General features: G+C 44.3%; 1 protein-coding gene across 3 annotated transcripts in view; it reads left to right on the top strand.

Moving 5' to 3' along the window:
* Positions 1 to 25,435, top strand: part of IFT52 (intraflagellar transport 52) — a 49,841-nt gene extending 24,406 nt beyond the window's left edge. For 2 of the 3 annotated variants that reach the window (XM_021669111.2, XM_064382458.1), the window contains 7 exons: positions 2,723 to 2,809; positions 5,728 to 5,796; positions 8,717 to 8,871; positions 16,090 to 16,177; positions 17,918 to 18,026; positions 21,285 to 21,430; positions 25,143 to 25,435. In XM_021669111.2, the coding sequence (XP_021524786.2) occupies positions 2,723 to 2,809; positions 5,728 to 5,796; positions 8,717 to 8,871; positions 16,090 to 16,177; positions 17,918 to 18,026; positions 21,285 to 21,430; positions 25,143 to 25,190 (702 nt within the window). In that variant the 3' untranslated portion in view covers positions 25,191 to 25,435. The remainder of the gene's footprint in view (positions 1 to 2,722; positions 2,810 to 5,727; positions 5,797 to 8,716; positions 8,872 to 16,089; positions 16,178 to 17,917; positions 18,027 to 21,284; positions 21,431 to 25,142) is intronic. The other variant, XM_064382459.1, reaches the window with a different exon arrangement.
* Positions 25,436 to 27,408: the final 1,973 nt, after the last annotated feature.

Consider the following 27,408-nt stretch of genomic DNA (forward strand, 5'->3'; position numbering starts at 1 on the left):
TCTCAGCACTTTGGAAAGTCAAGACAGGTGAATCACTTGAGGTCAGGAATTCAAGACTAGCCTGGCCAACATGGTGAAACCCTGTCTCTACTAAAACCACATAAAATTAACCCGGTGTGATGGTATGTGCTTGTGACCCCAGCTACTCGGGAGACTGAGGCAAGAGATTGGCTTGAACCCTGGAGGCAGAGGATGTAGTGAGCCAAGTTCATGCCACTGCACTCCAGCCTGGGCAACGGAGCAAGACACTATCTCAAAAAAAAAAAAAAAAGTAACGTTGCAGAAATATTACAATAATTGTAGAAAAATTGAACAATGCAGAGATAAAACAGAAGGAAAAAATAATTCCCCCATCACATTACTCCAAGACTCCCAAGATAGCCCAGACTGACGTATTATTCACTTTGTCCCACTTTTGCTTTGCCTTATTTTATTTGCCTCGTAAGCTTTAAAGTAGGATAGCTATATAATTTATAGTATCGGTGAGGCGTGCTGACTCACGCCTATCATCTTAGCACTTTGGGAGGTTAAGGAGGTAGGATCACTTGAGGCCAGGAGTTCAATACCAGCCTGGGCAACATAACAAGACCTGTCTTTACGAAAAAGTTAGCTGGATGTCATGTTGTACTCCTGTAGTCTTGGCTACTTGGGAGGCTGAGGATCACTTGAACCCAGGAGTTGAAGGCTATAGTGAGCTGTGATTGTGCCACTATACTCCAGCCTGACAGAACAGAGTGAGACCCTGTCTCTAAAAATGGAAGAAAAAAAAAAATTACAGTGTACTTTTTTCCTTTTAACTCAGTGATATTTTGGAAGCATTTTCCCATGTTACTGAAAACCCTTTATAATATGAAATTTAACTGCTGAAGAAGTTTCCATTATTCTGAATTACTTTTTTGAGAACATTTGGATTTATTTCTAATTTTTTGTGACTATAACTACACAACTGTGCATAGAATTTTTTATATGTTTCAGACTGCTTTGTTGCATATGTTAACAGTTTCAGCAATAATGTGTAGAAGAACTCATTTCTTTTTTTTGTTGGTTTCTTTTTTTTTGAAGAACTCGTTTCACTAAAACTTGACCAGCATTGTTTATAATTTTTTCATATTAATTTATCTGATAGGCAAAAGTACTTTGTTTTTATTTGTTAAAAATTACAAGTCTTGTGGCCAGGCACAGTGACTCACGCCTGTAATCCCAGCACTTTAGGAGGCCGAGGCAGGGGAATTACCTGAGGTCAGGAATTCGAGACCAGCCTGGCCAACATGGTGAAACCCCATCTCCACTAAAAATATAAAAATTAGCCAGGCATGGCAGTGCACGCCTATAATCCCAGTTACTCAGGAGGCTGAGGCAGGAGAATTGCTTGAACCTGGGAGGCAGAGGTTACAGTGAGCTGAGATCAGGCCATTGCACTCTAGTCTAGGCGACAAGAGTGAGACTCTGTCTCAAAAAAAAAAAATTATAAGTATTAAAATTTTTTTCTCATTAACCAGTTGTTATTTTGTGACTCTTTCATGCTTGTGCCTTAGTTTTCTTTTTTATGTGACACGGAGTCTTACTATTTTGCCCAGGCTGGAGTGCAGTGGCACGATGTTGGCTCACTGCAACCTCCACCTTCCATGTTTGAGGGATTCTCCTGCCTCAGCTTCCCGAGTAGCTGGGATTACAGGCACATGCCACCATGCCTGGCTAATTTTTGTATTTTTAGTAGAGATGGGGTTTCACCATGTTGGCCAGGCTGGTCTTGAACTCCTGACCTCAAGTGATCCACCCGCCCTGGCCTCCTAAAGTGTTAAGATTGCAGGCATGAGCCACCTCACCCAGCCTTGCCTTAGCTTTCTTTGAACAGAGTCTTACTCTGTTGCCCAGGCTGGAGTACAGTGGCATGATCTTAGCTCACTGTAACCTTGCCTCCCGGGTTCAAGCAATCCTTCCGCTGCAGTCTCCCAAGTAGCTGTGGGTATACAGGCATGCACCACCATGTCCGACTAATTTTTGTATTTTTAGTAGAGACAAGGTTTCACCTCGCTATCTTGACGAAGCTGGTCTTAAACTACTGACCTCAGGGTGATCCCCCCACCTCGACCTCCCAAAGTGCTGAGATCACAGGCGTGAGCCACTGCACCCAGCCTGCTTTAGCTTTTCTATTTGGATCTTATTTAAATACTTTTTTTGGTAGCCATAGGTATCTTTAACTATGCAGATTGTCTTTGGGTTTATCTTTTTTTCCCTTTAAAATTATGATCTTCATTTATAAGATAAATAAAAATGGGAAAATGCTGTAGAACCAATTTAATTTTTTTTTTTTTTAAATTTTTAGAGGCAGGGTCTTGCTCTGTCTCCCAGGCTATAGTGCAGTAGTGCAGTCATAGCTCATTGTAACCTTGAACTCCTGGGCTCAAGTGATTCTCCTGCCCCAGCTTCCCAAGTAGCTAGACTATAGTTGTGCCTCACCACACCCAGCTAATGTAGAATTAATTTATGTTAGTTTTTGTTAAAGTAAAATAGAAAAATACAGAAGTACCTAAAATGAGAGGCAGGTTAAAGTGTAGTAGTTATTATAGTTGGTATTTCTAAACTTTAAAATCTAGATGTGAATTGGCACTCTTCAGTATATAAGACAGTTGCCAGCATGATTCTGATAAGTGTCTGGGGACTAGGATACATGAGATGCATTTTCAGATTTGAGTATCTGACCCTGCTTTGTTGTTAATAGAACCAAGGAGGGAAGCTGGCAGTGCTTGGTTCATGTCACATGTTCAGTGACCAATATTTGGACAAAGAAGAAAACAGCAAAATCATGGTGAGCTTTTTTTTTTGTCACATTAATGTACAATGTATAAGTACTGTTTTCATGCCATTTAAAAAAATACTGACAAGTTTATTTGCTCATTTAAAACCAGCTACTCAGAACCCATTATATGCCAGGCACTAAGAATACAAAGGTGAGGCCGAGCGTGGTGGCTCACTCCTGTAATCTCAGCACTTTGGGAGGCCGAGGCAGGCGGATCACCTGAGGTCAGGAGTTCAAGACCAGCCTGGCCAACATGGTGAAACCCTGTCTTAAAAAAAAAAAAATTAAAAAAAGAAAAAAGAATACAAAGGTGAGTCAGGCATAGTTCCTGCTTTGGAAAAGTCTGTAATACACTGAGAGAGAAAGACAAATTAGTAAACCCAGAAGGGTGTTTCTAAGCATGCCAGGTGAGGTGGGAGCTGAGCCTGGAGAGACAGAGAGGAACAAGTTCAACAGCAGTATCACGTGTAAGTCCAAAGAGCTTGAACTTAATGCTGAAAGCCACAGGGAGCCCTTGGGTTTTCCGCAGCCTTGGGCAATGCTAGATCTGTGTTTCGGAAACCTTCTTTGTTGTTGTTAATGAAAGAACTTCTGGCCGGACATAGTGGCTCACACCTGTAATCCAAGCATTTTGGAGGCCAAGGCGGGCGGATCACCTGAGGTTGGGAGTTCAAGACCAGCCTGACCAACATGGTGAAACCTCATCTTAAAAAAATAAAAAAAATTTGTATAAATTAAAAAAAAAAAAAAAAGAACTTCTAGAATGTTTTAGAAAGATTCTTTTTTTTCTGAGATGGTGTCTCACTTTTGTTGCCCAGGCTGGAATGCAGTGGCCTGATCTCGGCTCACCGCAACCTCTGCTTCCTGAGTTGAAGCAGTTCTCCTATCTCAGTCTCCCGAGTAGCTGGGATTATAGGCGTGTGTTAAAAACACCCAGCTAATTGTGTATTTTTAGTAGAGATGTGGTATTTTTCCATGTTGGTCAGGCTGGTCTCAAACTCCTGACCTCAGGTGATCCGCCCGGCTCAGCCTCCCAGAGTGCTAGGATTACAGGCGTGAGCCACTGCACCTGGCCCAGAAAGACTCTTCTGTCAGTTGTGTGGAAGGTGGAAAGGAGGAGGCAGCATAGATCCAGTTAGGAAGCCAGTGGTGTTACTAGGCAAGAAAGAATAGAGACCTGAATCATGGGAGTAAAGGTGTGAATGGAGAGGAGGGGCCGATGGCATGGAATGGTAATTAGAAGTGTTCTGTAGAGGTGTGCTCACTGACTGATGTGGCAAGTAAAGTAAAGGCATTGCAATTTTGTCAAAATAATGCAAAGGGAACATGTCTTATGGAGGATGGCAGAGGGAGGAAGCAAATACCTGTACACTATGTGCCAGAGCTGTCTATTGGTGTGATTCTAGTGAGAGGAAGAAGCTCCCACTGAAATATTTTTTTCATGAAGTAAATTCCTTCAGCCTTATAATTGTTATATTGGGAGATTGATTAAGATCTTATTTCTGTGGAATTTACATGAAGTTTCAAATGTCTCTAGATACATTATGGGAGATCTAGATTTTTTTTTTTTTTTTTTTTTGACATGGAGTCTCCTTCTCTCACCCAGGCTGGAGTGTAATGGCACCATCTTGGGTCACTGCAACCTCCGCCTCCCAGGTTCAAGTGATTCTCCTGCCTCAACCTCCTGAATAGTTCGGATTACAGGTGCCTGCCACCACACCAGGCTGATTTTTATATTTTTAGTAGAGACAGGGTTTCATCATGTTGGCCAGGCTGGTCTCGAACTCCTGACTTCAGGTGATCCACCTGCCTCAGCCTCCCAAAGCGCTGAGATTACAGGTGTGAGACACCACGCCTTACCTAGATATTCTGCTTTTTAAAAGTTTTACTTTATTTATTTTATTTCATTTTAGGTTCTGGGGTACATATAAAGAACATGCAGGATTGTTGCATAGGTACATACATGGCAATGTGGTTTGCTGCCTCCATCCCCATCACCTATATCTGGCATTTCTCCCCATGTTATCCCTCCCCATCTCCCTACCCACCACTGTCCCTCCTCTATTCCCCACAACAGACCTCAGAGTGTGATGCTCCCCTCCCTGTGTCCATGCGTTCTCATTGTTCAACACTTGCCTATGAGTGGGAACATGTGGTGTTTGATTTTCTGTTCTTGTGTCAGTTTGCTGAGAATGATGGTTTCCAGGTTCATCCATGTTCCTACAAAGGACACGAACTCATCATTTTTTATGGCTGCATAGTATTCCATGGTGTATATGTGCCACATTTGCCCTGTCCAGTCTATCATCAATGGGCATTTGGGTTGGAAACAGAGATTAATTCAGGATTGTGAACAAGTTTTAATAAATTTTAGCTTGTGGTTAGAGGTTAGAGTGCTTAAAGATAAATTATAAATTTCTGATAATAAAAGTTGCATTATGATGGGCATGGTGGCTCATGCCTGTAATCCCGCCACTCTGAGAGGCCAAGGTGGGCAGATCACCTAAGATCAGGAGTTCAAGACCAGCCTGACCAACATGGTGAAACTCTGTCTGCTAAAAATACAAAAATCAGCCGGGCATGGTGGCAGGTTCCTGTAATCCCAGCTACTTAAGAGGCTGAGACAGGAGAATCACCTGAACCCGGGAGGCAGAGATTGCATTGAGCCAAGATCAGGCCACCAAACTCCAGCCTGGGCAACAGAGCGGGACTCTGTCTCAAAAAAAAAAAAAAGTTGCATTAGGGTGAAGAAAACCTTTTGAGTTCTCATAGGATTTCATCAAGACAAGGCTAGCTACCCTTTTCTGAATCACTGGTTTAATCTTTTTTCATTTATCATTTTTCTTGAGTTAATTTTCTAGTCCTGACCCTCAGTTCTTTTCAAATAACCAACTGTCTTAATTATGTATTTTTTTTTTTTAATTTAGGATGTTGTTTTCCAGTGGCTTACAACAGGAGACGTCCATCTAAACCAGATTGATGCTGAGGACCCAGAGGTAGGATGCTACAAATTATTAGAAACTTTTAAATGAAAAATGGGTCCAGTTTCTCAATACCACTTGTAACAACTCAAAAGGAATACATGTCTGTCTTACCTCATCTGTAAGACAAATGGAAAGAAGGAATTATTTTGGGGAGATGAAGGTCACATTGTTTAAAATAATGGGGGGGAGGCAAAAAAAAAAATAAGTCAATGAACAAAATATGTAATTAATTCATTGGAGGGGGGAGCATATATATGTATGCATGTATATAAATTAGAATTTAAATTATGGGCACTCTAGCCCAGACTTTCAAAATGAGCTTTTGCAAAGAAATACTTTTTTCAGAAATATGAAATTTTCTCAGAAAGAAACAAAGACTATCAGAATTTATGTTGCAAACTCTAATTCTGTTGCCTTTAGATTTAAGAATTCTAAAGGCATTATGATAATATTCATCAGACAACAGAGAGTGGTGAAACCAACACAGTGAAATCACCACTGGCTCTTGGACCTTATACTGGTTCTTTCTGACCATTTTTCATCCCTAGTTTTCTTTTTTTTTTAATTTTATATTTTATTTTATCTTATTTATTTTTTTATTATTTGAGATGGAGTCTCACTCTGTCACCCAAGGCTGGAGTGCAGTGGGGCATTCTCGGCTCACTGCAACCTCTGTCTCCTGGGTTCAAGCAATTCTCCTGTCTCAGCCTCCCAAATACCTGGGATTATGGATATGCACCACCGTGCCTGGCTAATTTCTTATTTTTAGTAGAGACAGGGTTTCACCATGTTGGCAAGGCTGGTCTCAAACTCCGGACCTCAAGTGATCCACCTGCCTCGGCCTCCCAAAGTACTAGGATTACAGGCGTGAACCACCAGGCCCAGCCTTCATTCTAGTTTTCTTATCTGTGAAGAGGGGACACTAATACCTGTTTTCTCTGCCTCACAGGATGATTGTGAGGGCTAAGTTAATAGATGGTAATGTCTCAGGCATTGTGTGTCATATTCTTCCACATAAGTCATCTTATTTAATCCTCACAACTGCCCTGGGAGGCAGGTGGTCTTATTCCCATTTTATAGATGGGGAAACTAAAATCCTTCAAGATTGCAGTGTATTCAAATGGCAGGCAAGTTCAGAGCCAGGTTCCAAATCCAGGTCTCCTAATTCAAATTCTGCTTACTCTGCAATTGTTTCTCCATTTCTTAAACTCTGAAATATCAGGAAAATGATTTCTTGGCCATTGGTCATAGAAGGTAGGTGAGAAGACAGTCAAAGATGGCTGTCCACTGACTGTTTCTTCCCTCACCTAGGGACATGGCTTCTCAGAGACTGATTTGATTTAGGAAACAGGAGAACTGCATGTCTCTCCTTATATGGAAATATAAAGTGTATATGGATATTTTGCTTCATTGTTCAAGTGTAACATATATATATTTTTTATTTTTTTTATTTTTTTTAAAAGACGGGGTTTCACCATGTTAGTCAGGCTGGTCTTGAACTCCCGACCTCAGGTGATCTGCCCGCCTTGGCCTCCAAAGTGCTTGGATCACAGGTGTTAGCCACCACGCCTGGCCTTAAGTGTAATATATTTAACCACTCTCCTGTTGGTGGGCATTTAGGCTTTCTTGGTCTTTTACTTTTAACCAGTCCTCAGTATGTGTCATAACTGAGGGCTCTCAGCAGTGCTGGAGGGATGTCCTTGGGTAGGGGAGAAGGACTGGGATCTGGTGTACCAATGGAGGAACTGTCTGTACTGGTGTCACAGGTGCTCTGGCATGTACCAGGAGTAACGAAGAGGACAAGGCCTGGATGCTAGTGGGTGGGTACATGTGGTGGGAGCTTGTGGACTTTCTTTCATGATTGCCTCTATTATCTTACTAAAATCGAAAATAAGATCATTGCTAAAATGGTGAAAGGGAAAACCAATTTTTTTGAGATAAAGTCTTACTCGGTCACCCAGGCTGGTGTGCAGTGGTATGATCACAGCTCACTGCAGCCTCGACCTCCTGGGCTCAGGTGAACCTCCCACCTCAGCCTCCTAAATAGCTGAGACTACAGGCACATGCCACCATGCTGAGCTAAATTTTTTTGTAATTTTGTAGTGATAGGGTTTTGCCATATTGCCCAGTCTGGGCTCCAACTCCTGGGCTCAGGCAGTCCACTCACCTCAGCCTCCCAAAGTGTTGTAGGTGTAAGCCACTGCACCCAGCTGGGAAAATCATTTTGACGGCTGAACTGACAAAAGGGAAGTATTGTCTAGAAGAATGGGAAAGTGAGTAGACTATGGAGATGTAGTTGATTGCTGAGCACTCAAGATCAGAGATCATGAAATTAAAAGACCAGTTGACAGGTTTGTGTGTTTCTCCAGCTGTGTTCAGCCATGAGTACTGGTGTAGTTGGAGAGTTGAATTTAGCCAGTGCTGGGGTTTAGCCAAGTGAGTTTTGTTCCTCTTTCCACATAGATTGGCTTATTTAAGATTTAGTGAAGGCCAGGAGCGGTGGCTCACACCTATAATCCCAGCACTTTGGGAGGCTGAGGTGGGTGGATCATGAGGTCAAGAGATCGAGACCATCCTGGTCAACAAGGTGAAACCCCATCTTTACTAAAAATACAAAAATTAGCTGGGCACGGTGGCACGCGCCTGTAGTCCCAGCTACTCGGGAGGCTGAGGCAGGAGAATTGCTTGAACCCAGGAGGCGGAGGTTGTGGTAAGCCGAGATCGCGCCATTGCACTCCAGCCTGGGTAACAAGAGCAAAACTCCGTCTCAAAAAAAAAAAAAAAAAAAGATTTAGTGGTCAGTGATCATGAATAGTAAAATTTCTTGGCAAGAGAGTATAAAGGTTGCAGGTTTAGACCTGAAACAGTGGAGACGTGACAGAATAAATTATTGTTCTTACTGTGCTGAAAGGAACTCTATTGTGGCTTTCAGATTTCTGACTACGTGATGCTGCCTCACACAGCAACCCTATCAAAGCGAAATCGGGAGTGTCTCCAGGATAGCGATGAGATTCCAAGGGATTTTACCACCCTCTTCGACCTGTCCATCTTCCAGCTGGATACAACCTCCTTCCACAGCGTCATCGAGTCAGTACCTGTGGGCCTGTGAGCTACACTGTGTTCCATTATGAGTGTTTGGTTTGGAAACATGAGCCTGGGACGGGAGTTAGGATTACAGTAAATGTGGCACGCAAAATATGTTCTCAGATCTATGATGAGGTCAACAAAGAAACTGGGCTAGGCATGAGGGGTTGATGCAGAGGAACTGCCAGAGGTTATTAGCCCCTGCATGTTCCAGACTCTGGACCAGGCATTTAGGGTGACCAGCTTCTTTCATTTTGCCCCACACTTCTCCTGGTTTTAGCACAGAGTCCCAGGTCCCAGGAACACCGTCAGTAAATGGAGATGGTTGGTCACCCCCATTTCTTCCTGGGTATCTGGTCAACTGGTAATACTGGCACTAAGAATGCAGAAAGAGATGGCCGGGTGCGGTGGCTTACGCCTGTAATCTCAGCACTCTGGGAGGCTGAGGCAGGTGGATCCATGGAGTCAGGAGTTCGAGATCAGCCTGGCCAGTATGGTGAAACCCTCTCTACTAAAAATACAAAAATTAGCCAAGTATGGTGGCGCATGCCTGTAATCCCAGCTACTCAGGAGGCTGACGAAGGAGAATTGCTTGAACCTAGGGGGCAGAGTTTACAGTGGGCTGAGATGGCACCACTGCACTCCAGCCTGGGCAACAGAGCAAGACTCTGCCTCAAAAAAAAGAGAAAAGCCAAAAGAAGAGATGGAAAAGCATCAGCCAGTGTGAGGTGAAGAAAATCAAGTGCATGGTATTCTGAGAGCCAAGTAAAGAAAGTCTATCGGCCGGGCGCGGTGGCTCACGCCTGTAATCCTAGCACTTTGGGATGCCGAGGCGGGTGGATCACGAGGTCAAGAGATCGAGACCATCCTGATCAACATGGTGAAACCCCGTCTCTACTAAAAATACAAAAAATTAGCTGGGCATGGTGGCGTGTGCCTGTAATCCCAGCTACTTAGGAGGCTGAGGCAGGAGAATTGCCTGAACGCAGGAGGCGGAGGTTGCGGTGAGCTGAGATTGCGCCATTGCACTCGAGTCTGGGTAACAAGAGCGAAACTCCGTCTCAAAAAAAAAAAAAAAAAGAAAGTCTATCAAGATGAAAAAGGTAATCAGCTGTGTCAGATACTTCTGATGGGTCATAAAAAATGAGGGCTGAGAATTTATCATTGGATTTAACAACATGGAGGTCACTGGTGATATAGACAAAGTCTTTTTTATGACATGGTGGGAGCGAAAGCTTATTTGGAGTTGGTTTAAGAGAGAATTGGTGATAGCAGATATAGATAGCTCTTTTGAGGTATTTTCTAGAGAGAGGAACAGAGCATAGGTAAGGGCCAGGGTCAATAGTGAGCTGGAGGAAGTAAGGTCAAGAAGGTATTTTTTGGGTCAGGTGCGGTCGCTCACATCTGTAATCCCAGCACTTTGGGAAGCTGAGGCAGGCAGATCATGAGGTCAGGAGATTGAGACCATCCTGGCTAATACAGTGAAACCCCGTCTCTACTAAAAATACAAAAAAATAGCCGGGCGTGGCACATGCCTGTGGTCCCAGCTACTCGGGAGGCTGAGGCCAGAGACTCGCTTAAACCCAGGAGGCGGAGGTCACAGTGAGCCGAGATTGTGCCACTGCACTCAGGCCTGGGCAATAGAGCGAGACTCTGTCTCAAAACAACAACAACAGAAAGATGTTTTTTGGATGGAAGAAGTCACAGGATGTTTTTATACTTCTGGGAATGTGCCAGCAGAGAGAAAAATGGATACTGTAGGAGACAGTGAGGGGAATGGCTGGAGTGAAACATGAGAGTAAGCAAGAGAGAATGGGAAAGGGGGTTTGGTAAGTCTTAGCTTTTTTTTGTTTGTGTGTTTTAAGACAGGATCTCACTCTATTGCCCAGGCTGGTCTGGAACTCCTGGGCTTAAGCAGTCCTCCCACCTTGGCCTGGAACTCCTGGGCTCAAGCAGTCATCCCACCTTGGCCTCCCAAAATATTGGATTATAGATGTAAGCCATCATGCCCAGCCTGGTCTTAGCTTTTAGCTTTTATTTTTAATACACACACACACATATATTTTAATATATACACACACACACATATTTTTTTAGACACAGTCTCACTCTGTCACCCAGGCTGGAGTGCAGTAGCACCATCTCAGCTCACTGCAACCTCCGCCTCTCGGGTTCAAGTGATCCTCCCACCTCAGCCTCCTTAGTAGCTAGGACTACAGGCATGCACCACCACACCCACCTAATAGTTGTATTTTTAGTAGAGATGGGGTTTCACCATGTTGGCCAGGCTGGTCTCGAACTCCTGACTTCAAGTGATCCACCCACCTCAGCCTCCCAAAGTGCTGAGATTACAGATGTGAGCCACCATGCCCAGCCCAGTCTTAGCTTTTAGACAGGAGCATGGATCCATCAGTAACAGATGGGAAACATGGATGCAGACTCTGGTGGATGAGAAAAGGTGTTGACTGAAGATTGTGGAAATTCTTAGGGCTTCAGTCTTTTTGATGAAATAGGAAACAAGATCATCAGCTAAAAATTGCCAAAAAGATAGTGGAGATTTAGGAGAGAAGGTGTAACTTGAATGTTTGAGAGAATGAAGGTGAAGGAGAAGCCACAATAGAAAAATAGCGCAGGGGTAAGATGAGCTGTTAGCTCTGTAAGCTCAGTCCTACCACTGATCCTCTGCTGGAGCCGCTTTGAGTGGCCTGCTGTTCTGTGAAAATTCCTGGCACCCTTCAGCCTGTTCTTGCTCTTGCCTCTGCCAGGGACACTTTTGAAGATAACTGCATGACTTTCTCCCTCCCTCACTCAGGGCTCCTCTGACAAGCCGCACTCCCTGCCCCTTCCCTGTCTCTTGTTTCTCCTCTGATTTATTGTCTTCTTAATACTTACCAGTTCCTGACATCTTACTAGCTTTTTTGTTTAGTATGTGCCTATCCTCCCCATATAGTGTTCCATGATGGCCTGCCTTGGCATCTTTCACTGTTGCTATACTCCTAGTGTATAGAACTGCCTGGTATGTAGTAGACATTCAGTAATTATTTGTTGAGTGAGCACACAGAAGTCAGTATCTTTTTCTTTTTTTTTTTGAGACGGAGTTTCCTCTTGTTACCCAGGCTGGAGTGCAATGGCAAGGATCTCGGCTCACCGCAACCTCCGCCTCCTGGGTTCAGGCAATTCTCCTGCCTCAGCCTCCTGAGTAGCTGGGATTACAGGCACGCGCCACCATGCCCAGCTAATTTTTTTATATTAGTAGAGACGGAGTTTCACCATGTTGACCAGGATGGTCTCGATCTCTTGACCTCGTGATCCACCCCCCCCTCGGCTTCCCAAAGTGCTGGGATTACAGGCTTGAGCCACCGCGCCCGGCAGAAGTCAGTATCATACAGATCTGTTTACTTGCCAGAAACAGACTTCAGATTTGACTGCTGTCTCTTGATGGTGAAAACAAATAAGAAAACACAGGAGTTACAAGATTCACTGTGTCCGTCAGGCAGAAGCAAAAAACTTACTTAGAAGAAACCTGATAGGAAACTTGCAAGAAATGTTTCCTTTCAGTTCTCAATGAGTAATAATGTATGATACAGTAGAGAAGATTCCTAAAAAGATCATTACTTTATTTATAATAACACATTTTATCTATTTTTCATTTTTTACTTTGGACTGTATTATATTCATAGCTTTATCTTTTTTTTAATTTAACATTTTTAATTTTCTTTCTACGGTCTAGCATGTGAGCTTTATCTTTTTTTTTTTTTTTGAGATGGGGTCTCGCTCTGTCACCCAGGCTGGAATGCAGTGGTGCAATCTCAGCTCATTGCAACCTTTGCCTCCCAGGTTCAAGCGATTCTCCTGCCTTAGTCTCCCAGGTAGCTGGGACTACAGGTGCGTACCACCACACCCAGCTAAATTTTTGTATTTTTAGTAGAGATGGGGTTTCACCGTGTTAGTCAGGATGGTCTCGATCTCCTGACCTCGTGATCTGCCCATCTCAGCCTCTCAAAGTGCTGGGATTACAGGTGTGAGCCACCGTGCCCAGCCAGCTTTATCTTTTTAGAAGTCAAAATTATTTATCTTTCAAATCATGTATTAACTATTATTTGTAATCCACTGTGATTAAGAGAGAATTTGGCTGCATTACGTGAGCAGTTAACACCAATCAAAACAAAATTTGTCAGGTGCAGTGGCTCACGCCAATAATCCCAGAACTTTGGGAGGCCAAGACAGGTGGGTGGATTGCTTGGGGTCAGGAGTTCAAGACCAGCATGACCGACATGGTGAAACCGTGTCTCTACTAAAAATAACGAAAGTTAGCCAGGCGTGGTGGTGGGCACCTGTAATCCCAGCTACTTGACAGGCTGAGGTAGGAGAATTGCTTGAACATGGGAGGCAGAGGTGCTGTGAGCCGACATCGTGCCATTGCACTCCAGCCTGGGCAACAGAGTGAGACTACATCTCAAAAAAAAAAAAAAAATTTAGATTGAAGTAGCTGTGAAGAGTGTTGAAGACCCTCATTCCTAGGAAATCATCTTTTCCCAGGAAATCAGTTTCCATCTCTGGACAAATCTCAATACCAGAAACTGATTTAAGAAGAAAAGTCTGGGTGTGGTGACTCATGCATGTAATTCCATTACTTTGAGAAGCTGAAACAGGAGAATCTCTTTAGGCCAGCCTAGGCAACATAGTGAGACCTTGTCTCTAGAAAAAAAAAATTTTTTTTTTTTGAGACAGAGTCTCGCTCTATCACCAGGCACAAGGCTGGAGTGCAGTGGCGGGAACTCGGCTCAGTGCAGCCTCCGCCTCCTGCGTTCAAGCAATGCTCCTGCCTCAGCCTCCCAAGTAGCTGGGACTACAGGCGTGCGCCACCACGCCCAGCTAATTTTTTTTTTTTTTTTTAGTAGAGACAGGGTTTCACCATGTTGGCCAGGACGGTCTCCATCTCTTGACCTCATGATCTGCGTGCCTCAGCCTCCCAAAGTGCTGGGATTACAGGCATGAGCCACCGTGCCCGGCTGAAAATTTTTTTTTTTTGATTATGAGTCATGGTGGCGCACGCTGCCTTGTAGTCCTGGCTACTAAGGAGGCTGAGGTGGGATGACTGCTTGAGCCCAGCAGTTCAAAATTAAACTGGGCTATGATCGTACCACTGCACTCCAGCCTGGGTAACAGAGTGAAAATTCATCTTAAAAAAAAAAAAAGTGTTTATATTGTGGTTTTTGTGAATAAATGAAAAAAATAAAAAGAAAAAAGAAAGCACATAATACTTTAAAAGAAAGCACATAATACTTTAAACATATTGATGCATATGAGTGAGATGGGAAGAATAAATTCAAGTTTCAAAGTTGGAATTAATATAGGTATTATTATTATTATTACTATTATTTTGGAAGGGAATATCTCAAACCTTTACACTAAATAAAAGAAAAAAAGTCAAAATTTCAAGCAGTCACCAAAGAAAGTGAAACACTACATATCTACATGGGTATCTGAAACGGACAGAAACTAGACTAACTACCATGAAATTAAATTCCATTAAAATATTTCATTGAGGCCAAACACAGTGGCTTACACCTGTAATCCCAGCACTTTGAGAGGCCGAAGCAGGCAGATTACAAGGTCAAGAGATCGAGACCGTCCTGGCTAACACGGTGAAACCCCATCTCTACTAAAAATATGAAAAATTAGCTGGGCACAGTGGCATGCGCCTGTAGTCCCAACTACTTGAGAGGCTGAGGCAGGAGAATCGCTTGAACCCAGGAGATGGAGGTTGCAGTGGGCTGAGATCGCACCACTTCAGCCTGGGGGACAGAGAGAGACTCCATCTCAAAAAAAAAAAAAAAAATACTTCATTGAAATCCCATTGAAATACATTAACATTTTCTGATCTAAAATGAAAACAAATTTAACTATGTAATCTATATAAGTTAGAATGCATATTCTGTTTAGAGAGTTGATTAAGTAACATTGATATTTTATGAGGTTGTTTTAACTTCTAAGTTCGGGGTACAAGTACAGGTTTGTTACATAGGTAAACTTGTGTCATGGGGTGGTGACACAGATTATTTCATCACCTGTGTATTAAGCCTGATATCCATTAGTTATTTTTCCTGATCCTCTCCCTCCTCCCACCCTCCACCCTTCCATAGGCCCCAGTGTGTGTTCTCTATGTGTCCGTGTGTTCTCATCTTTTAGCTCCTACTTATAAGGATATGTGGTATTTGGTTTTCTGTTAGTTTGCTAAGGATAATGGCCTCTAGCGCCATCCATGTCCCTGGCAAAGAACATAATCTCATTTTTTTTTTTTTTTTGAGACAGCGCTTTTGCTTTGTTGCCCAGGCTGGAGTGCAGTGGAGTGATCTCGGCTCACTGAGACCTCTGTCTCCTGGGTTCAAGGGATTCTCTTGCCTCAGCCTCCCCAGTAGCTGGGATAACAGGCACCCACCACCATGCCCAGCCAATTTTTGTATTTTTAGTAGGGATGAGGTTTTACCATGTTGGCCAGACTGCTCTAGAACTCTTGACCATAGGTGAACACCCATCTCAGCCTCCCAAAGTGCTAGGATTACAGGCAAGAGCCACCATGCCTGGCCAATGTCATTCTTTTTTTTTTTTTTTTTTTTTTTTTGAGATGTAATCTCACACTGTCACCCAGGCTGTAGTGCAGTGGTGGGATCTTGGCTCACTGCAGTCTGTGCCTTCTGGGTTCAAGCAATTCTCCCTCAGCCTCCTAAGTAGCTGGGACTACAGGCGTGTGCCACCATGCCCAGCTAATTTTTTTGTATTTTTAGTAGAGACAGGGTTTCACCATGTTGGCCAGGATGGTCTCTAACTCCTGACCTCATGATCCACCCACCTCGGCCTCCCAAAGTGCTGGGATTACAGACATGAGCCACTGCGCCTGGCCCCCAATTTCGTTTTTTTTTTTTATGGCTGCATAGTACTCCATGGTGTATATGTACCACATTTTCTTTATTCAGTCTATCATTGATGGACATTTGGGTTGATTCCATGTCTTTGCTATTGTGAATCATGCTGCAGTGAACATATGTGTGCATATGTCTTTAAAACAGAATGATTTATATTCCTTTGGGTATATACCCAGTAATGGGATGCTGGGTCCAGTGGTATTTCTAAAAGGAGAACAACACAGTGTGGTCAGTTAGACATGCTGTGCTATGGCGTCTTGTTGATCCTTGCTTTTTTGTTTGATTATGAACACAGGGCTCACGAGCAGCTAAACCTGAAACATGAACCGCTCCAGCTCATCCAGCCTCAGTTGGAGATGCCACTGCCAACCCTTCAGCCTGCGGTGAGTAGTTGTGCTTGGGGGATCCCACTGCAGAGCCCCACTGTTGCCCTTATCTTGTCAGCAGGCCCTCACTGTGGTCCCTTCTGTGCGCCATTTGTGGCATTCCTCGTGGAGTCATAGTGCTCTGCCTCTAAACATGCATGGACACCAAATTTGTTAGTGTTCTATAGCAACTTCCATGTGGTGTGCTTCCAAATTGAGGAATCAGTGGTGTAGAGCCTTCTGTCTATTAAACATTTCCTATCCCCATCTTAAGGGGTTGGAGGGCATATATGAGATTTCTTGGATAATAAGGAAGAAAACTTTGTGCTGCCTTTCCAGGTATAAGGCCCTGATTCATAGAATAATTCTCACAGCCCAGGGGATAGTTATGGTTGGTTATATATGTAAACAGGTTATTTATTTTTTTCAGACGGAGTCTTGCTCTGTCTCCAGGCTAGAGTGCAGTGGCAATCTCAGCTCACTGCAACCTCCGCCTCCTGGGTTCAAGCAATTCTTCCGCCTCAGCCTCCCGAGTAGCTGGGACTACAGGCACGTGCCACCACACCCGGCTAATCTTTTTTGTATTTTTAGTAGAGACGGGGTTTCATCATGGTGAGGATGGTCTCGATCTCTTGACCTCGTGATCCACCCGCCTCGGCCTCCCAAAGTGCTGGGATTACAGGCGTGAGCCACCTAAACAGGTTATTTTTAAACATTTCAGTCCAACATTCTCTCAACTTGCCTTTAAAATTGCCCTGCCTCACCACATTCTGAAATGTTAAGAGTCAGTTGGCTTGATCTTGCTTGGTAGCTTGAAATTGGCCATAGTGGGAAGATTTACATTACAAAAAAATGGCAAACGCTACAAAGCAGGCCTTCAATTTTGTTTTGAAAGTCAGTAGTTAAACATTTACCCGCATACCATTGGTTCATACCTGCAAAATCTGACTCCAAGTTCAATACTTTCTATACTAATCTGCATCTGCTTCTCCAAATAACTTCCATCCCTAAATACTTATGATTAAATGAAAAACAAATTGTACAATCAAATGTTGAACACAAACCTAAGCCCCAAGCTTTGTGTCATCGTGCTGAGTTAATTGGCATTGGTATGTCAGCTTGGTCAGTTTAGTGGTGATTAGAACTGGTTCACTTGGTTGTTTACAGTGGGCTGGTAATCTTTCTTGATATGGGTCTAATGGGTGAGGGTAGATGAGGTGATGGGAGTTTGGGTGTTTCATCCTCAGGGAAGAGCTAAGTTAGTTTTCTGTAGGGATTTCCACATGGTGTGGTTCCCAACTGAGGAATTAAGGGTGTGGACTTCCTTATTCCCCTTGGGTCTCATCATTGTTAGTTATGACTTTGGAGAAGCTCTTTCTTTTTTTTTTTTTTTGAGACGGAGTTTCACTCTTGTTACCCAGGCTGGAGTGCAATGGCGCGATCTCGGCTCACCACAACCTCCGCCTCCTGGGTTCAAGCAATTCTCCTGCCTCAGCCTCCCGAGTAGCTGGGACTACAGGCACATGCCACCATGCCCAGCTAATTTTTTTATTTTTAGTAGAGACGGGGTTTCACCTTATTGACCAGGATGGTCTCGATCTCTTGACCTCGTGATCCACCCGCCTTGGCCTCCCAAAGTGCTGGGATTATAGGCGTGAGCCACTGCGCCCAGCCCCTTGGACAAGCTCTTTCTTAAGAGATTTTATGTCTTTTACATTATCCTGCTCATTTCTGAATGATTACTTTATTTCTTTTTAGGTTTTTCCTCCCAGTTTCCGGGAGTTACCACCACCTCCTCTGGAGCTATTTGACTTAGATGAAACGTTCTCGTCTGAGAAGGCACGGCTTGCTCAGATTACCAATAAGTGTAAGTTTGGCCAACTTTTAAACTTTGTTTTCTCTTATGAATTTTATTTAATCATGAATTTCTGACAGTTGCTATGAGAGAAAGCTTAGAGTTTGTTTAGGGAAAACAAAATATGAATAGGAGTATAAACTTACAATTCTTATTTATGTCATGTAAATAATGTTGGTTGTTCTTCTCAAGGCCATTTAGCTCAGCAAATTAGAACATGGTGCCAAGCAGAAAGCCAGAGGTTTCAGCTTTGATCCCTGTTAAGTTCTTAGTTCTGACCTATTGAGAGACCATAGAATTAATCTTGACTGGCTGCCACTTAGCAAATCTCAGTCAGTGGTTATAGGAGCACCTAAATAAGGAAATTGAATCAGGGCCCAAAGAATCATAGAGACTTCAAATTGGACAGGATCTGAGAGAGAGCCAAGTGTGCCCACCTTAACATGTGGATGAAGAAATGAGGCCCAGGACCCGGCACAGTGCTCATAATCCCAGCATTTTGGGAGGCCAAGGCGGGCAGATCACCTGAGGTGGGGAGTTCAAGACTAGCCTGACCAACATGGAGAAACCCTGTCTCCACTAAAAATACAGTTAGCTGGGCATGGTGGTGCATTCCTGTAATCCTAGCTATTTGGGAGGCTGGGGTAGGAGAATCGCTTGAACCCAGGAGGCAGAGGTTGCCGTGAACCGAGATCACACCATTGCACTCCAGCCTGGGCAACAAGAGCGAAACTCCGTCTCAAAAAAAAGAAAAAATATATACTGCATGTACAAGAGGATACCAGCTATGTCAGCAACATCTGAATATGCCCAAAGCCCAGAAAGAAGTAAGCAAAATGGAAATTGTTCAGTGCAAACAAAGACCTTTACTGCATCTGTATTTTGTGCCAGGCATGGTAGGTGCTGGGCAGTCAGAAATAAGTAAGACATAGTGATTAGTTCAGGAGGAATCACAGAATGGTGAAAAAGCAGAAGCTCTGACTTGGCATTTCTGTTTCTAGCAACTGTCCTACGGAAATACTTGTAGAAATGCAAAACAAAGAAGATACAGCTCTGTAGATATTAATTGTAGCATTCAAAAAATTGGGAACAGCCTAATGGTTTATCTATCAGTAGGGATATTGGTTAAAAAGAATATGAAATAAGTCTGGGTCACATAGAGAGACCTCGTCTCTACAGAAAAAAAAATATTGCCTGGGCACACTGGATCATGCCTATAATCCCAGTACTTTGAAAAGGCAAGGCAGGAGGGTAAGTTGAGGCCAGGATTTCAAGACCAGCTTCAACAACATAACGAGACCTTGTCTCAAAAAACAAACAAAACAAAATAGTCCTAGTTACTTGGAAGGCTGAGGCGGGAGGATCACTTGGGCCCAACAGTTGGAGGCTGGAATGAGGTATGATACACCATTGCACTCGAGCCTGGGTGACAGAGGGATACCCTGTTTCTAAAAAATAAATAAATAGAAATAAAGGAGAATATTAGGGGCTGGGCGCAGTGGCTGACGCTTGTAATCCCAGCACTTTGGGAGGCTGAGGCGGGTGGATCACGAGGTCAAGAGATCGAGACTATCCTGGTAAACATGGTGAAACCCCATCTCTACTAAAAATACAAAATATTAGCTGGGCATGGTGGCGCGTGCCTGTAATCCCAGCTACTCAGGAGGCTGAGGCAGGAGAATTGCCTGAACCCAGGAGGCGGAGGTTGCGGTGAGCCGAGATCGCGCCATTGCACTCCAGCCTGGGTAACAAGAGTGAAACTCCGTCTCAAAAAAAAAAAAAAAAAATACAAAAAAATTAGCTGAATATAGTGGTGCATACCTGTAATCCCAGCTACTTGGGCGGCTGAGGCAGGAGAATTGCTTGAACCCAGGAGGCGGAGGTTGCAATGAGCTGATTACACCACTGCACTCCAGCCTGGGTAACGAGCGAAACTCTGTCTCAAAAAAAAAAAAAAAAGGAAGAAAGAAATTATAGTGTGACAAGGGCAGTAATGGCCGTCCATCCTATACGCAGGGCTCCAGAGGATGGCTTCACAGAGCTATGTTGGTAGAATTATAGGTGATTTTTTTTTCTTTAATTTTCTTTCTATAATATTGTTGGGGTTTTTTGTTTTGTCTTGTTTGAGATGGAGTCTTGCTCTCTCGCCCAAGCTGGATTGTAGTGGCGTGATCTCAGCTCACTGCAACCTCCACCTCCTGGGGTCAAGCGATTCTCCTACCTCAGCCTCACAAGTAGTTGGGATTACAGGTGTGCACCACCATGCCTGGCTAATTTTTTTGTATTTTTAGTAGAGATGGGGTTTCATCATGCTGGCAGGCTAGTCTCAAACTCCTCACCTCGTGATCCACCCGCCTCGGCCTCCCAAAGTGCTGGGATTATAGGCGTGAGCCACAGCACCTGGCCATACAATAGTGTTTTAGTAAATGCTATTTTTAATTACCCATATGCTTTTCTCATAGTGATCTTTGTTGCATTCAGGGAATGATAATCTGATTTCCTACTGTTGCACCTGTTCTTTATAATGTAGAAACACTACATCTGAGGAATAGGAAAGCCAGTACCAGTCCAGTGGTATTCTGATTAGGAGTGTCAGACTTCTGTCCTAATTTATAAAAGCAGCACATTAAAGAGCTCTAGACTTGGGCCGGGCACGGTGGCTCACGCCTGTAATCCCAGCACTTTGGGAGGCCGAGGCGGGTGGATCACGAGGTCAAGAGATCGAGACCATCCTGGTCAACATGGTGAAACCCCGTCTCTACTAAAAATACAAAAAATTAGCTGGGCATGGTGGCGCATGCCTGTAATCCCAGCTACTTAGGAGGCTGAGGCAGGAGAATTGCTTGAACCCAGGAGGCGGAGGTTGCGGTGAGCCGAGATTGCGCCATTGCACTCCAGACTGGGTAACAAGAGCGAGACTCCGTCTCAAAAAAAAAAAAAAAAAAAGAGCTCTAGACTTTTCCAGTGTTGAAATCCTGTAGTCACATTATTTTAGGAAAAGGTGAGTGATCTTAGGAAATGTGGAAACATGGCCAGGCGTGGTGGCTCATGCCTGTAATCCTAGCACTTTGGGAGGCCGAGGTGGGTGGGTCACCTGAGGTCAGGAGTTCAAGACCAGCCTGGCTAACATGGTGAAACCTTTTTTTTTTTTTTTTTTTTAAAAAAAGGAAATGTGGAAACATGATAGGACATACCTGAAACACATTAAGTCTGTACTTTGGGAAGGGCAGAAGTTAAGGGTTAATCTAACTACTACCCCAACTGTCTTAGGTACTGAAGAAGACTTGGAATTCTATGTCAGGAAGTGTGGTGACATTCTTGGAGTGACTGGTAAACTACCAAAGGACGAACAAGATGCCAAACATATCCTTGAGCACGTCTTCTTCCAAGTAGTGGAGTTCAAGAAATTGAACCAGGTATAGAGCTTAGAAGGCACAGTGTAGTGGGAGCCCCTCCAGTACTGGTATCATCCATGAACTGTGCTTGTCATGTTTTATGATGTTGATTCAGCCTGCAAGTATTTATTGTCTATTAGGTGAACAAAACAGACAATAATCTCTGTACTTATGGAACCTATATACTAGCTGGAGGATATAGACAATAAGCAATCAACATAAGTGAGTCACATAGGATGCTAGAAAATGGTAACTGCAGACCAAATGTGGTGGCCCACTCCTATAATCCCAGAACTGTGGGAGGCCAAGTCAGGCTGATCACCTGAGATCGGGAGTTCGAGACCAGCCTGACCAACATGGAGAAACCCCTTCTAAACTAAAAATACAAATTAGCCCAGCATGGTGGCACATGCCTGTAATCTCAGCTACTCTGGAGGCTGAGGCAAGAGAATCACTTGAACCCAGGAGGGAGAGGTTGCAGTGAGCCAAGATTGTACCATTGCATTCCAGCCTGGGCAACAGAATGAGACTCCATCTCAGCCAGGCATAGTGGCTCATGCCTGTAATCCCAGCACTTTGGGAGGCCGAGGCAGGCGGATCATGAGGTCAGGAGTTAGAGACCAGTTTGGCCAGCATGGTAAAACCCTGTCTCTACTAAAAGTACAAAAAATTAGCCGGGCATGTTGGCGTGTGCCTGTAATCCCAGCTACTTGGGAGGCTGGGGCAGAGAATTGCTTGAATCTGGAAGGTGGAGGTTGCAGTGAGCTGAGATCGCGCCACTCTAGCATGGGTGACAGAGTGAGACTCCATCTCAAAAAAAAAAAAATAGCAGGCACGGTGGCTCACACCTGTAATCCCAGCACTTTGGGAGGCCAAGGCGGGTGGATCACCTGAGGTTGGGAGTTCAAGACCAGCCAGACCAACATGGAGAAACCCCATCTCTACTAAAAATACAAAATTAGCTGTGCATGGCGGTCCATGCCTGTAATCCCAGCTACTCGGGAGGCTGAGGCAAGGGAATCCCTTGAGCCTGGAAGACAGGTTGCAGTGAGCCGAGATCGCACCATTGCACTTCGCCTGGGCAACAAGAACAAAACTCCATCTCAAAAAAAAAAAACAAAAATTAGCCAGGTGTGGTGCTGGGCACCTGTGGTCCTAGCTACTTGGGAGGCTTAGGTGGGAGGCTGCATCCCTACAAGAAATGCAAAATGTAGCCAGGGGTAGAGGCCAGGTGTGGTGGCTGATGCCCGTAACCCCAGCACTTTGGGAGGCCAAGGTGGATGGATCCCTTGAGGTGAGGAGTTCAAAACCAGCCTGGCCAATATGGTGAAACCCTGTCTCTACTAAAAATACAAAAATTGGCCGGGTGCAGTGGCTCACATCTGTAATCCCAGCACTCTGGGACACTGAGGTGGGCAGATTACCTGAGGTTGGGAGTTTGAGACCAGCCTGACCAACATGAAGAAACCCATCTCTACTAAAAATACAAAATTAGCTGGGTGTGATGGCACATGCCTGTAATCCCAGCTACTTGGGAGGCTGAGGTTGGAGAATTGCTTGAACCCAGGAGGCAGAGGTTGCAGTGAGCTAAGATTGTGCCATTGCACTCCAGCCTGGGCAACAAGAGCGAAACTCCGACTCAAAAAAAAAACAAAAAAACAAACAAAAATTACCATGTGGTGGTGCGGGCCTACAATCCCAACTTCTCGGGAGGCTGAGACAGGAGAATAGCTTGAAACCCAGAGCCAGAGGTTGCGGTGAGCTGAGATTGCACCAATGCACTCCAGCCTGGGTGACAGAGTGAGACTCTGTCTCAAAAAAAAAAAATTACCCAGGCATGGTCAGACGTAGTGGCGCATGCCTGTAGTCCCAGCTACTCAGGAGGCTAAGGTGGGAAAATCATTGAACTTGGGAGGGGGAAGTTGCAGTGAGCCAAGGTCACATCACTGCACTCTAGCCTGGGTGACAGAACAAGAGTCTGTATCAAAAAAAAAAAAAAAAAATTATAAGATTTATATATTTTGGCCGGGCGTGGTGGCTCAAGCCTGTAATCCCAGCACTTTGGGAGGCCGAAGCGGGTGGATCACGAGGTCAAGAGATCGAGACCATCCTGGTCAACATGGTGAAACCCCGTCTCTACTAATACAAAAAATTAGCTGGGCACGGTGGCGCGTGCCTGTAATCCCAGCTACTCAGGAGGCTGAGGCAGGAGAATTGCCTGAACCCAGGAGGCGGAGGTTGCGGTGAGCCGAGATCGCGCCATTGCACTCCAGCCTGGGTATCAAGAGCGAAACTCCGTCTCAAAAAAAAAAAAGATTTATATATTTTGACATCCAATTTTGAGGGAAAAAGAAAAAAAAAGATTATTTATGTATTGCTCATCAGCTATTGTTAGTGTCTTTTATGTATGACTCAAGATAATTCTTCCAATGTTGCCCAGGGAAGCCAAAAGATCAGACACTCCTGATTTAGAAGCTGAGCCTGGGCAACAAAAGTGAGAGCCCATCTCTACAAAACCAGAAAAATTAGCTGGGCATAGTGGCACACACCTGTAGTCCCAGGTATTTGGTAGACTGAAGTGGGAGAATCACTGAGGAGCTGTAATCATGCCACTGCACTCCATCCTGGATGACACAGTGACACCCTATCTTTGAAAAAAAAAAAAAAAAAAAGATATGTAGTGTTTGATTTTTATTTTCCTTCTTTATTAAAATTTCTATAGTGACTGTGTCACTTTTGCAGCAAAAAAGAGTTGTTTTTTTTTTGTATTTGGTTTTTTTTTTGAGACAGAATTTCTCTCTTGTCACTCAGGCTGGAGTGTAATGGCGCAGCAATCTTGGCTCACTGCAACTTCCGCCTCCCAGGTTCAAGCAATTCTCCTGTCTCAGCCTCCCAAGTAGCTGAGATTACAGGTGCCTGCCACCATGCCTGGCTAATTTTTTTATTTTTTAGTAGAGACAGAGTTTCACCATGTTGGCCAGGCTGGTCCTTAACTCCTGACCTCAGGTAATCCACCTGCCTTGGCCTCCCAGAGTGTTGGGATTACAGGCGTGAATCACCACACCCGGCTGAGTGTTTTGTTTTTTAATGTAAGCAGGCAAAATATAAGCTTAGAATTTTAGACGCTGAGTGGAAAGACCAATTAGGTTCTCAGCCTCTCCTGGAAGGAAGCTGGCTCTGCCAGATGCTCATTTGGCAGTGTTTTACTCTCCACCTCTAGCATGGTGGTGGAGGCTGGGGCCATAGCAGTGAACAAAATGAGTGCAGTCCTTGCTAACCCTCTCAGAGCTCTGTGTAATAGGAGACAGGAGTGTATGGGCAATTATTGTACTCTTAAGTGCCATCCACGAAGGGAATCCAGAGATGAGGGTATTGATGTGGCTGCTTAGCGCAGTGAACGATGGGATGAGAGGTCGGGTAGGTTCCCAGTAATACTTACCCTGGTGGCGTGCTTGGACAGGCACCCAAGGCCAATGTAAGGAGTCTGATGTGGTCTTTGCACTAGTGCTTTCAACTCTGTTACTCATCATGGTGGGTGGTGTGCAGTGGTCACAAGTCCTGCCCTGGTAGTGAAAATTTGATCTTTGGGTTGGATTCAGCCCTAAACCCAGATATTACCTATGTGTCCTAATTAATGAAGACTCAGAATCTCTAAAGTCCAAAGCACTGAAGTGTTTACATTTCAGGCTTTGTACTGAAATACTAAAATTCTGTGTCTTATTTTCTTATCCAGGAACATGACATTGATACAAGTGAAACAGCATTCCAGAACAATTTCTGAAGACCCCATGCCTCTTGAAGCTTTTTCTGCCTCCTGATTCTCTCTTTGTAAACTATTTTCAAATTGTTCCTCAATTCCTTATCAAAATTGTTTATACACTCTTTCCTCCATGAGCTGTGGAAGGCCCATGCATCTCTGTAATACACAGATAGGTATAAGATTTTTCACAAAATCCTTATGTAAGATAGATTCCATTTTTTAAAATTAAATATATGGTTGCATCTGTCTTTTTATACCCTATAAAACAGTCTTTCTTTTTTTTTTTTAATTTTAATTTTTATTTTTATTTTTAAGATGGGGTTTCACCATGATGGCCAGGCTGGTCTTGAACTCCTGACCTCAGGTGATCCACCCACCTTGGCCTCCTAAAGTGCTAGGATTACAGGCGTGAGCCACCGTGCCCGGCCCGAAACACTCTTTCATTGAATTTTTTTTTTCAACCCCAGTTCTGGATTTGAGTCTTTTATCAAAGACATAAATAACTCTCAAGCTTGCTATAAATATGGTACAGCTTTCTGGACTGGTTCAAAAGGATACAAAAGTGGCCAGGAGCGGCAGCTCATGCCTGTTATCTCAGCACTTTGGGAGGCCAAGGCAGGCAGATCACCTGAGGTTGGGAGTTCGAGACCAGCCTGGCCAACATGGTGAAACCCCATCTCTACTAAAAATACAAAAAATTAGCCAGGCATAGCGGCACACACCTGTAGTCCCAGCTACTTGGGAGGCTGAGGCAGGAGAATCACTTGAACCTGGGAGGCAGAGGCTGCAATAAGCTGAGTGCACCACTATACTTCAGCCTGGGTGACAGTGAGACTTTTTTTTTTAAAAAACAAAAAGGATACAAAACTAACTTAACCCATAGTCTGTTTGCCCCACTGTACCTAAAGACAAAAGAGTAGATAGATATCTTCCTTATATAGATCACTCACCCTTCATCTCTCACTTGCCCACAGGACACAACCATTTAGAGCAAGCTTGTCCAACCTGCGGTCCATGGGCTGCATGTGGCTCAGGACAGCTTTGAATGTGGCCTGAAACAAATTTGTAAACTTTCTTTTTTTTTTTTTGAGACGAAGTTTCGCTCTTGTTACCCAGGCTGGAGTGCAATGGCACAATCTCGGCTCATCAGGCAATTCTCCTGCCTCAGCCTCCTGAGTAGCTGGGATTACAGGCATGCGTTACCATGCCCAGCTAATTTTTTGTATTTTTAGTAGAGACGGGTTTTCACCATGTTGACCAGGATGGTCTCGATCTCTTGACCTCGTGATCCACCTGCCTCGGCCTCCCAAAGTGCTGGGATTACAGGCGTGACCCACCGCGCCCGGCCCTGTAAACTTTCTTAAAACATTACAAGGCTGGGTGCAGTAGCTCATGCCTGTAATCCTAACACTTCAGGAGGCCGAGGCGGGTGGATCACTTGAGGCCAGGAGTTAAGAGACCAGCCTGGCGAACATGAAACCCTCTCCCTACAAAAAATTCAAGAATTAGCCAGGTGCGGTGGTCACGCCCATAATCCCAACACTTTGGGAGGCCAAGGTGGATGGATCACTTGAGGTCAGGAGTTCAAGACCAGCCTGGCCAACATGGCGAAACCCTGTCTCTACTAAAAATACAAAAATTACCCAGGTGTGGTGGTGTGGGCCTATAATCCCAGATTCTTTGGAGGCTGAGGCCGGAGAATTGCTTGAACCCCGGAGGCAGAGGTTGCAGTGAGCTGAGATTGCACACTGCACTCCAGCCTGGGCAACAGAGCAAGACACTGTCTCAAAAAAAATTTAGCTAGGCATGGTCAAGGGTAGTGGCACATGCCTGTAGTCCCAGCTATTCAGGAGGCTGACATGGGAAAATCATTGAACCTGGGAGGTGGAAGTTGCACTGAGCCAAGATCACATTACTGCAATCCAGTGTGGGTGACAGAGCGAGACTCTTGTCTCAAAACAACAACAAAAAAAGATTTATTTATTTATTTATAGCCCATCAGCTATCATTAGTGTATTTTATGTGTGACCCAAGACAGTTCTTCCAATGTTGCCCAGGGAAGCCAAAAGATTGGACACTCCTGATAGAAGCTGAGCATGGGCAACAAAAGTGAGAGCCCATCTCTACAAAACCAGAAGAATAAGCTGGGCATAGTGGGACACACCTGTAGTACCAGGTATTTGGGATACTGAGGTGGGATGATCGCTTGAGCCCAGGAGTTCAAAGCTGCAGTGAGCTA

This window comes from Aotus nancymaae, unplaced genomic scaffold, assembly GCF_030222135.1.
Source record: "Aotus nancymaae isolate 86718 unplaced genomic scaffold, 86718_ANA_hifiasm-v0.15.2.pri h1tg000029l, whole genome shotgun sequence".
Lineage (NCBI taxonomy): Eukaryota > Metazoa > Chordata > Mammalia > Primates > Aotidae > Aotus > Aotus nancymaae.